The sequence below is a fragment of the Sinocyclocheilus grahami genome, unplaced genomic scaffold, assembly GCF_001515645.1.
Source record: "Sinocyclocheilus grahami isolate Dianchi unplaced genomic scaffold, SAMN03320097.WGS_v1.1 scaffold213.1, whole genome shotgun sequence".
Lineage (NCBI taxonomy): Eukaryota > Metazoa > Chordata > Actinopteri > Cypriniformes > Cyprinidae > Sinocyclocheilus > Sinocyclocheilus grahami.
Genome location: NW_015505392.1, coordinates 974,222 through 986,500, shown reverse-complemented (window position 1 = coordinate 986,500; position 12,279 = coordinate 974,222). Strand labels below are relative to the sequence as shown.

The following is a 12,279-nucleotide window of genomic DNA, read 5'->3' as shown; positions in this document are numbered from 1 at the left end:
AACGGCTCGTTCTAACACGCCCCCACATATCTACATCACTATGTGGAAATATTAGCATAATGCCGCTAACATTGAAGGTTAAAATTGACTGATTTTTTAGGCTACACAACTGCTTAAATTACACTTAATGAAGTTTTTATAATAAAAGTTACAATTACATAATATTTCTACTTCAATTCGTTTTTTAAATATAAACATTTAAATGGTGGCTATCATAAAAAATATAAACTTTTGAAGAAGTTAAAGTTATAATGAATATAATATATGGGTGCATATATTCCGCAAAATGCCCCTCTCTTCAGTCTATTTTTCTGTCTGACTAATGAGTTTATGGTCACCTAATGTTTTTGTTTCTGAGGTAGCTAAATGTGAAGTTAAGAGACATTGTTTACAAGTCTTTGCACAGCTGAAACACTGATTGAGCGATTACATGAGACAGGACACGGATTGTAAAGTTGTACTCTTTCTTTTAACTTACCTTCGGATGTTTAGTCGTGATTATTTTGATATTAATGTGGAGTAGATGATCAGTTCACGTGCACCTCGCGCATCCGCGTATTAGCCTACTACAGCGATCACTCCACTAAACAGCGCCAAAACGGCATTTATTGATTAAATACTGCAATACAATGGACATAAATTGAATTCTGAGACTTTGTTTCATATTAAAAGTACCAAAGCACAATGCTTTTTGCGATTTATTGGATGGGTGGTGCCCTTCAATGTTCCGTCCATTAACTGAAAACAGGCTAAACTAAGCGATTCTTGGAATTTAAGTATCGATATAGTTTCGTAAAACTGAGTCCAAAACCAATCATCACCAATATACTGAGAATTAAACATAAAAAAGCGAAATATCTAAATAAATAAATACATTTAATAAAAATAAATATCTAAAGAACTAAATATCAACATATCTAAATAAATATCTAAATTAATAATCTACAGACAAATATCTAGGTGTCTAAATATCTAAATAAGTATCCAAATAAATACCTACATAATTAAATATATACATAAGCATCTAAATATCTACAAAAATATCTGAATAAGTTAATTAATATTAATATGAATGAAAGACAGCACAACACAAAGCTTTGAATAATTTTTTATTCATAATTTATACCAGCAGATACAAAAATGTTTTAACGGTATCCAAATGTGCAAAAAAACACTATTGGTACTTTCATTAAATCAAATTAACAACAAACAAGATCTGACTTTGGAAAACGGACCATGTAAACTGGAGTGAGCAGACCCTTTTGGACAAAAAGGACTGAATTCAGAGCATTTTTATCATATAACTAAAAACGTTGAATACAATTTTTGCATCTGACTTTCTCAGGAGGAGTATACCAAAGTCATTGTAAATACATAGGCCTATATCTAGGTGACATTCTGTCTCCCCCACTTTGTAATTAAAAAGGCAATCATAATCGTAAAGCAGCACGAATGTGTATGACACATTAAAGAAATATGTTGTAAAATTGTACCAAGACGTTTTAAGAGATCTAAACAAAGAGAAACTAATCTGTACTAAATGCATCATGTAAACATTCACCTTCATTCGCAGCACAAGGACAACAAAACATGAATCAGAAAAATAGATATTTCAGTGAAGCTTGTTAAGTGCTCAATTGTCATCGGTTCAAAATACGACATACATACAATACGACATCTAACCACATACATACAAGGTAGGTCATGAAAATGATATTGAACGTGATGGAGTCCCGGCAACTTTGTTTCTTTTCTAAACAAATGCTCTCACACACTGAACATTTTCAGTGTTTATTCTAATTATGCCACACATTTGGGAATAAAAACTAAAAACTAAAGGAAATTCAATGTACACTGTGGTCAAACACTTCGGTTCACATTTAGTTTTTGCATTTGTCGACTTCCACATTCAGGTAAACGCATTTTCAACTTATTGAAAATGTTGTGCCTTGCCTAAAACATTCCTCTTTTTGTTGCTTACTCAACCACAACTCTCACACTCTCAAACACACACAATTGAGGTGATTCTGACATCCAACAACTCGTTCAAATAAACCCTTCATTTAATTGGAAAGAAATCATTCAAATACAGCAAATAAACATGAATATCATATTCTTTACCAAAGGAAAACACACATAGATACAGCATTTCAAATATGTTTCCAGGTGTGTTAAGGAGCAATTTTCATCTCAAACTGTTCCCTTATATGCATTACGTAAAAACCAAGCATATTTTATCACTGACGGAATGAAATCTATGGGTTATGTTTTCACTAATGAATATTAAAGATGGCAAACTGTGTTTATTTGCCAGCCAACCTTCAAAGTCTCCTTAAGATGGCTCACGAATACTTTCCACGGCATTGTTCCCCGGTTTCTGTGAACACCAGTTGGCACTTTTTTATAAAGGCCCTTAAAAGCCTTAGACCATGTGTGGTGTGAAACCGCAAATAGAAAGTTCTGGCTCTGATTCACACACATTCAATATGCCAGCTAGAGACATTTATAAGCTCTCCTGTTTGCTGATTATCTCAATGGAGTCCAATGCCAAGCAGCATCGACTCATATGAGCGCACGAGCTAAACCATTTCATGTCATATTTATCCCAGCATTATTTAAGCAATGCGCAAAAACCACTAACTCTTACAAAAGTCGAGCATCCAATGACCACAATTTTTCCTATCTGAAGCCCTATTAAAGCCCTCATTAAAGAAAACAAAAGCAACTGATAATTCCCTTTCAGGTGACTGGAAAGAGGATAGGTGGCGTGGGAAAAACAAAATGCACAACAGTGTATAAATTCTCAAATGTAAAAGTTCAACATTTTTGGCTTGAAGCAGAGTTTATGAAATATTGACAGGCTGACATGCTGCTATTTTGGAGAACAGAGGGTGAGGAAAGCCTTCTGTCATTCGGCAAAGGGCAAAAAAAACTTATGAATGCATAATTCCTTTGAGAAATTTGCAGATTAATTGAAAGTTTGCTTATGGTTCAAGTATAAACAAGCGAAATGTCTCTATAAAACTGTGCTTTTAGGTTTGGGTAGGTTGTCACCAATTCCAATTAATTCCAGCACTAGAATATGAAAATACTTCAAATGATGTTTAACAAAACAAATAAGATGCTCATGAACCATAATAAACCTTAGCTTAATGTACATGAGCCAAAAATGATTTAGACAGAACAGAATACTGTATGAACCACACTCTACAAAATAAATAAAAAACAAAACCTCTTTTGTTCCCTACCTGCTCCCTTTTTGTATAACATCACAGATTTGTGGCATTCTGCAAATATTATTCTATAACATTTGTTTTGGATATGATTCACAGTCCTATTTTGTGGCGAATTTGCTGTTGCACAGATCTACAAAAGTCCAACGGACGAATAAATGTTTTACTGTTAACCTCTAAATGTAAAGCATTAATCCTAAATAAATACTTATTCTCTCACAAAAGTTGTCTGTCGAACTTTAAAGCATTCGACATGATAACTATTCCACCAAAACAAAAGCATATTCGCAAGTTTCATTAAAAGTACCGATTTGTAGAAGGAAAACTATGAAAACCTGCCAAAAACGTGGCTGACATCATATTTCCAGAGAAAAGCAAATTTCTTGTAAAGGTGCGATCACTTGCATCATTGTTCGGTGAATTTTCTTGGGCGAAAACCCAGTAATTTCAATAGGAATCCACATGATTGGGAATTTCACACAAGTTGCGAAAGATTTCCTCACACAGATTTCACAACATATTCGCCACACTGACCAACAGAAAACTGCTTGGTTTGAAAGTGACTTCTAATAGCTGTGCTTCATACATCGCTACACTATTGAAAATAACCTTTTGTTCACGAAATTTTGCTGAAATTTCACCAATGTGACCACACCTTTAAGGCCCTTTCACATGTGACGCGGCAAGCGGTGGAATCGCCGCGCTTTCTCTTGTAGTGGAAACGTTTTGTGCAGTTGAGGCGGTGGTCGCGTTGCGGTCTCAGAGCGGACGTTGCCATAGTTACAATTGTCAACATCACTTTTGTATTTACTAAAAACTAAGTAAAACATAACGGAAACTTGTGTTTGCATCATTCTGCCATTAATTGTTGTCATTATTTACCTTTTTTTTCGTTTGGCACAAGAGAAGTTGTTTTTGCTGAATTGCCTAAAGAGCATACCTGTGAGGTCACGATTGAAGTAAAAATTTGAATGAAATATAATTTTATTTATGTCTCTGTATGAGATTTTAGATGGGTCACACAGTTCTGGGAAATCTATTACACTTAAAACAATCTTCTCCTCTATTTTTCCAATAGGCAGTTCAGTTAAATGTTCTATGATTGGTTATTAGTAATCTGTTCACTGATTGGTTGAAACCAACGTGGCTGCCGCTCACAAAAAGATCAAATATTTTTATCTTTGGCGGCGCCTGCCACGAATTGCCGTGCCCGTGGAAGCGGCAGGATTTTGGGTGCACGAGCACCGCTTGCTCTCCACCTCCGCGCTGCTAGCGAAACTGCCAGCGTTTTGTCGCTTTCCGCATGTCTCCCATTGAGAATGAACTAGACACTCGCGACAGCCGCGTACCGTGTGAAAGGGCCTTTACACTACAGCAAAACTATTGATGAATGAAGCACATTATTGCAACATCCAATCTTCAAATCCAAGCTTTGTATTAACATTACTGCAAAACATATTTATATAATCAATACGAATGTGTATTAGGCATGGCATCCCAATACTAAATAGTTTCTGGACTTACTACGTTGCTCTGAAAAGACCTGCAAAATGTAAAACACTGAATCTGAGCAACAACACATTTACCGCATATTTCTGTGGGGAGATCGGATCAACCTACGCAACTGATCACCTGACCTCCATATATGTAAACTGTTTTAAGAACGCGCCACTCAACAAAAAGTGCAATTTATTACCATATCCCACTACAGTCTGTTCAGTAGTGCTTCTCCTGCAAATAATCTTTCATTTTGTTTGGTAAAGGCAGTTTCTGAATCAAATCTATCCGCGTGTACTGACGGATGACAAAGCGGCAAAGATATTGCAGCGAACGCACTTGCATGAACCGCGACACGGGATTGGTCAGCCGAACGGGGTACATGGCAGACCCCGGCAGACGGGATCTGGAGTAACAGAACGCACCGTTTTCAGAGTCTTTTATAGAGTGCTCGATGAGATCTACGATGGAAGTGTGACCTTCTACGTCGGGCTGCTCGTAAAAGCTGAATCTGCCATTCGAGTGTTCGATCCTGGTGTGAAGCGTCTTTCCCTGTGACCGAAAGCTCAGGCTGAGGAGATAGCGATCATCTGAACTGTCCCTCACCAAAAAAGAGCCATCTGGAAGGTTGATGAGCTTCTCCTCGGCCTCCCATCGAGTTATAGGTCCCCAGTACCAACCCTGCTTGGCCAGTTTTTTAAGTTCCTCTGTAAGGCTTGTTACAACCATGGGTCCGCTGCTTTGGAAAGAATCGTACACCCTGCTAACACCGGGAGCAGAATTAGGGTCAAAGTTCAGGTGGTGCCTCACTCTCTCGACAACATGAGAGTCTGCACCACTGAACCCGGAGAGGGTCCTTGAAATATCGTTGCTGGAAAGAGGTGACAGGGAGGGAGAAAATAAAGGTGTGTCGGCTCTGGAGTTGGAAAGGACCATCGCCGGAGTACCAGGAAGGTGTCCGTTCACCTCCTGCTCCATGAGAATGTCCGATGGCATGAGATCATGGTCATCCGGGCCCTGATCCACATGCAACGAGTTAGATTTGACCTGATCGACCACTTCCATTGGCGAGGGACCATCCAAGCAGAAGGACTGGGATGAATCTGTGTACATTCCCTCATCTAAAGGCATTGTGTACTGGATGTAGTCCTGAGGTGTGAGTCCAATAGGCACGTGATCCTCAATGTTCAAATGCAAGTTGCCACTCTGAGTCTCCATGTCCTTCAAAGACTCGCTCTGATCCTGGAACAGACCTTCTAAATGGATGTCATGGAACTCCTTTCTGATGCCATTGAGGGAGGGACTGGGATTGGGGGAGTGGACCATAGCTTTGACCTTCACCTCCATCTTTATGCAAGCCTCTTCGGAGCCGATGGGCCGGAAAGGCCACGGAGAAGGGCTGTAATGATGGCTTCGGAGGGACGAGGACCTTAAGGGCCGCTGGGCTTTGACTTCATTAAAGCTTATCGGGACCGACGAGGAAGAGAAGGTGTCATCATCATCTCCAGAGCCCACTGCAGTGGAGCCTCCTTTGACTTTTGCTTTCTGTTTGGTAGACAGTCTCCTCTTTAGAGTGCCCATAAGACTCTCGCTTTTCGATCGGTTCTTATGACCCTTCTCATCGTCCCCATTAAGATCGCAACCTACCAGCCCTTTGGTGTAACAGCCTCCAAAGAGAGAGTCATCCTTGGTGAACTCGGCCGCTAAAGATGGCTGCTGAAGCATGACGAAATCCCCATCTTCTTTGCCCTTTATGTTAAGTGACTTTCTGATCGTCTTCAGACTGATCTTCTTCATCCTTGTACACCCAGTCAGGTGAGGGCATGGGACGGTCTTATCTGCTGACCGAAGGATGCTAACCGCAGGGTCTGGCCATGTGACTGGGAAATGTCAATCATGTGAACGCCAAAGCCTTCGTCATCTACAAAAGGTGAGATAAAAGACATCATGAAAACCAAACATGCAGTGTTCTCACACCTTTTGATTTATAATGACACTTCAAGTCATCTGTGACTGATATATTAGGCAGTATTTTTTTCTATTTGGCCGTTTCGCTAGATAAGACCCCTATTCTTCAGCTGAGATTGTGTAGAGCGCCTTTTGAAGCTGCTCTGAAACTGCCATTTGGACTTTCAGCCCATTGGCCACCACTGCAGGGCTCCAGACAAAAAAATTGAGTAAGGAGCCATTGGCTCCTATAAGAAAAAAAAGTTTTTTTTTAGGTTCCACAGAATAAACGTGTTTTATTTATTTTATTATTTTTACATTTTAACATTTCAGTCATACTGCTGCGTGTTTATGTCTAATCTTTTCTTGACTTTATCAGCATTTTAATCCATCTTGTAGATGACCTGGGAACTAAGGTTCACTTAAAGTGGGAACTAAATGTATTTTCCAACTATTGAAATATAGTCAAAGAATTGTTCATTAAACAGAATCTGTACCAATATCGTGGACCATAAGCATCACTTGGCCACTGGTCATACACTCTTAAAAATAAATGTGCTTCACGATGCCATAGAAGAACCTTTTTTGTCTAAATTGTTTCATAAAGAACCTTTAACATCTGAAGATTGCAGGGCTCCAGACAAAAAAATCGAGTAAGGAGCCATTGGCTCCTATAAGAAAAAAAAGTTTTTTTTTAGGTTCCACAGAATAAACGTGTTTTATTTATTTTATTATTTTTACATTTTAACATTTCAGTCATACTGCTGCGTGTTTATGTCTAATCTTTTCTTGACTTTATCAGCATTTTAATCCATCTTGTAGATGACCTGGGAACTAAGGTTCACTTAAAGTGGGAACTAAATGTATTTTCCAACTATTGAAATATAGTCAAAGAATTGTTCATTAAACAGAATCTGTACCAATATCGTGGACCATAAGCATCACTTGGCCACTGGTCATACACTCTTAAAAATAAATGTGCTTCACGATGCCATAGAAGAACCTTTTTTGTCTAAATTGTTTCATAAAGAACCTTTAACATCTGAAGAACCTTTACATTTCACAAAAGGTCCTTTGTGGCGAAAGAAGGTTCTTCAGATTATAAAAAGTTGAGAAAGAGATGGTTCTTTAAAGAACCTTTGACTGAATGGTTCTTTGTGGAACCAAAAATGGTTTTATAAAGAACCTTTTAAGCACCTTTATTTTTAAGAGTGTATGTCTTTCACATTTTCAGTCTGTTTTACTTAAATAGTAAAATGCTATTTTATAGGGGGAGTTGAATCATGTAGACAACAGGTTAAGTAAAAATTTTAACATGCAATAGCGCATAAATATAGCAAAATGCTCCTCTTTATAGTTATTTTTCTAGCTGACTGATGAGCTTATGGACACCGAATGGTTATTCTGAGGTACATGTATATTGCGTTGCAATGTTTACAAGCTTTACATGTTTTCCACAGTTTGAAACACTGAATGAGCTTTTTCATGAGACATTTCAGTAAGTTGTACTCTAGGCTCTCTTATAAAATAGCCTACCTTTTGATGTTAATTCATGTTTATTATGTACTATAGTAGTAAAGGGAAAGATTAAATGGGTTCACTTGCTGCTTGAACTGAGGCGCTAAAGTGAACGCGCCTGCCGCATTAAAGAGTGCCAAAAAACTAAACTGTATTTATTGTTTGAATTTCGTTATGAATTTGGAATAATTTTAAAGTCGATACTTTTTTATTAAAAAGTAACAAAGCACAAAGCTTTTTGCTATTACTGGACGGCAAGTGAACTTCAAATAATATGAAGTTCACGCATTAACAGAACACAGCATAGACTAAGATCTTGTTAAGAAGAAGCCATATTAGTGATGATTATAAGTGAGAATTGTTAACGATATTGCCAATATCCACACAGCTGACAGCTTTACCTGTTGTAGTTTGTTCAAGTTGTGCACGAAATAGACACTGTTTTCTGCACTTTCACTTTGCACGTATCCATCATTTCAATCTCTGTCGCGCTGCACAACTGAGCTGCGTTTAGCAGGTGTGCGACAATGCTGCTGTGCGGCAGAGATAAGGACTGTTTGAAACTCTTTTTTTCCCCACTAAAACTTTGATGCGCACGCATCGTCTCAGTTTAATACGTGAACATAACAAAAGATGTGATCGCAAAACAATCAGGAAAAAAGGCATTACATGCACATTTTTAAAGCTGCAGTCCGTACGTTTTGCCTCTTTGTCGCCATCTCTGTTTGAAAACCTGGAATTGCAGCTGTGTGCGGAATTATCTAGTTGCGTGGGTTGTGAATCTGCACGGCTCCAGCGTGGATTAATCTAATGTTCTGAAGAGTATGTGTGGCAGTCATTCATCGCACCGGTGTGGATATTTACTGTACTTCGCAATCACAGATTCTAGCCTACGTCTTGGAATATATGACGCAAATAAGAATTTTCACCGTATATTGCCATCTGTACAAGTAAATAACAAGTAGGGCTGGGCAAACAAATCTATTTTCCGATAAATCGTTTTTTTTTTTTTAAATGACGTCAATTCGATATCGATTCTCAAAAGCCGCGAATTGATCTTTTCCAGTATTTATTTCAGCACACATTTAAAACAAGATCTGATTAACGTGAATCTTATTATTAGTCTTCTCCACTAGATGTCACCCTTATTTACCTTGTGCAATGTTACAACAGAAATCCTGTCATTCATTCAGCACTTATCATGGCCATACGCACAATTCGCAATGCTCAGGTGAAATGCTATAGTAATACTATAAATCTGCAGAAGCATTTGATATCACGCATAAGGCGCCATGATTTCCGCAATGAATGAATGGCGGATGGTGCGGCGCACTGTTTTGTTTACACATACTAAAGCGCGGATGACGCTCGTGGTGTTTTCAGCTTCTGCCGTCTCACTATATGATGATATGAACACGAATGTCATTCCAGCTGCTCTGAGAGTCACTTCATTAGGATTTACCGTTTCATTTGAGAAATCTACCGTCATATCACATCCACAGCAGCTGCAAGTTCTTCATGGCAACCCGTCAAAATAAAAGTTTAGTTTAACGTTCTACTGTCAGAATATATTACTATTTAGCAGTCTTAAGACTCAATGCTACTACTGCTAATACATATTAATAAATCTTTATTTTTAAAGGAATAAATCACATCTATTTTCTTTTTGATTTTAACAGTAAACCTCTGTTATGCAGCACTTTGTTTGCCAAAAAATAAAAGGGTTTAATTTTCATTTGATTAGGATAAATTAATTTAATGTTTTATGCCTTCATCTGATTACCAGAAAAATTAAGAACATTTTATAGGGCCCTATTATTGTTTAAAAAAGGACCCTATACAAAAAAAAAAGAATAGGTTTAAAATACAGGCATGTGGTTCTTAATTTCTTTTTATTAATTCACCATTTGTAAACTGATGTTTACTGTTCATTTTTTAGAAATATCAATAGCATTTGTATTAAAACTATATTCACTGAATGTAATAAAAAAAAATTGAGAATCGAATCGAAAGCTTGCTAATCGAAATTGAATCGAATCGGGACATCAGAATCGATACCCAGCCCTAGTAACAAGTCTGCCACGTTTGTGCTTACCAACTGAGGAAAAAAGCATTAGGCCTACCATAAATCTCGCTACCAATGGTGATTAAATCTAAAGATCGGTTAGCTCATATCACATCAAACCATTCAAATTATTATTATTGTTATTCTTTATTCTCAAATGATTAATGTTAACAACATCAGCATTGGTGACTATGAGTATAGTGTGTATTAGCATGTAGATTTACATTTCTGCACAATCTAATCTAATTGTCATACTCCTATTGAAATTCTTTTAACCCAAAAAAGCTAATTATGCTCCCTTCGAACTGGTTTTCTTTAAAATACAAATCTTTGTAATCCCAGGCTATCTGTAATCAGAAGCACATTTATAACTGGAATATAATTTAATTTAATTCACATGTGTTTCAGAAACACATAATCCGTTATGGATACAATCCACCATCAAAATGATTTGCCATCATTTAATTATTCTGGCTGTTGTGAGAAAAGGCTATAAATGATCGGCCACCTGCAGGATCCTCACATGCGACAGCCTAGTAGCCGGGACAACTTCTTTATGTTTACAGAAGTGACGTAATGGCGCAGTGCCATGCTCGAATTTCCTGCGAAAACCTACCCATACCACTCAAATTAGAAAACATTATTATAAGATAACCGTTGTGAATCAGGCTAAAGTAAGATGATAGTTTTAAACACTGGCTAGTTATGTACTTGCTCAAATATTGATTTCGGATAATTTTTAACCAAAAAAAGTTACACACTGCAGCTTTAAGTTATAACGTAAATATACAGTGGTGTGAAAAAGTGTTGGCCCCCTTCCTGATTTCTCTGTATACAATACAAACTTGTGAACAATCTGCCAGGCTGTTTTGAACAAATGTGCACAAACTACATACTTAAATCTTAATAAATGAAAAGAACATATTTAGATATGACTTTATTGTTAAGTGCCATTGTCTCCCTTAAACTCTGCAGTGTATAGGCTATGCGGCCGTTAGTCCTTTACAGAAGCATTAAAATACATCTTAAAAATAAAATGATATAGGCTACAGAAAGCGAGCAACGAGTGCTCCCAAGCTGTCATTCACTTCAGCTGCAGCGCGAATGGCTAGAATGCGCAACGCTGCAAATCCAATGTTGAGGCTCCGCTATTAATATTGAATTTCATTAGTCCCACTTATTTATGCACGTTTGTTCGCAGGAAAGTGAGCAAGACACGACAGTGATTATAGTTAAATAAGATGAAAGACATAGGCTATAATATAAAGAAATTAGCTACATTTATTTTCAAATTAAATATCACAACACATTTATCATTCAGTCTAGTGCGTTTTACATATAATGTAAGCGCAACTTGTGTAGATTTAAAAAGGCATGACTGCTTCATTTTGGTGTGTATTTGTATACTTTTACCATCTAATCAATCTCAACATGCTTTAATTTGGTGTCGCTAGACGTTTGCATCACTAAGGTTAAATTAGCCTAAGTCTTTCTTTGGCCTGCGCTCTGGAAGTGATCTGTTAAATCTAATAAACTTTAATTACTAAAACTAAACTATATAAAAACTAAATAGAAATGTGTTCACAAAATAAAAACTAAACTAAAACTAACAAAATTATTAATGAAACTAATAAAAACGAAACAAAATTGTATTGCAAATTTGAAAACTATATTAAAATAAAACGAATTTAAAAATGCAAAACTATAATAACCTTGGTCTCCAGCAACATTTTTAGGTTTTCTTGTTGTTATATATATATTTTTTAAAGAATTCTCTTCTGCTCACCAAGGCTGCATTTATTTGATCCAAAGTACAGCAAAAACAGTAAAATGTTGAAATATTTTTACTATTTAAAATTGCTTTATATTTTAATAGATTTTAAAATGTAATTTATTCCTGTGATCATACATAGCTAAATTTTCAGCATCATTACTCCAGTCTTCAGTGTCACATGATCCTTCAGAAATCATTCTAATATGCTGATTATCAATATTTAAAACAGTTGAGTAATTTTTTTT

The 12,279-nt window shown here is 36.8% G+C and overlaps 1 protein-coding gene across 2 annotated transcripts in view; it reads right to left on the bottom strand.

Annotated features, from left to right (window-relative positions):
- Positions 1-1,277: 1,277 nt before the first annotated feature.
- The window catches only part of socs6a (suppressor of cytokine signaling 6a), a 14,076-nt gene continuing 3,074 nt past the window's right edge, over positions 1,278-12,279 (bottom strand). For both annotated transcript variants that reach the window (XM_016286650.1, XM_016286651.1), the window contains one exon: positions 1,278-6,651. In XM_016286650.1, coding sequence (XP_016142136.1) covers positions 4,950-6,527 — 1,578 coding nt within the window. In that variant the 5' untranslated portion in view covers positions 6,528-6,651 and the 3' untranslated portion in view covers positions 1,278-4,949. The remainder of the gene's footprint in view (positions 6,652-12,279) is intronic.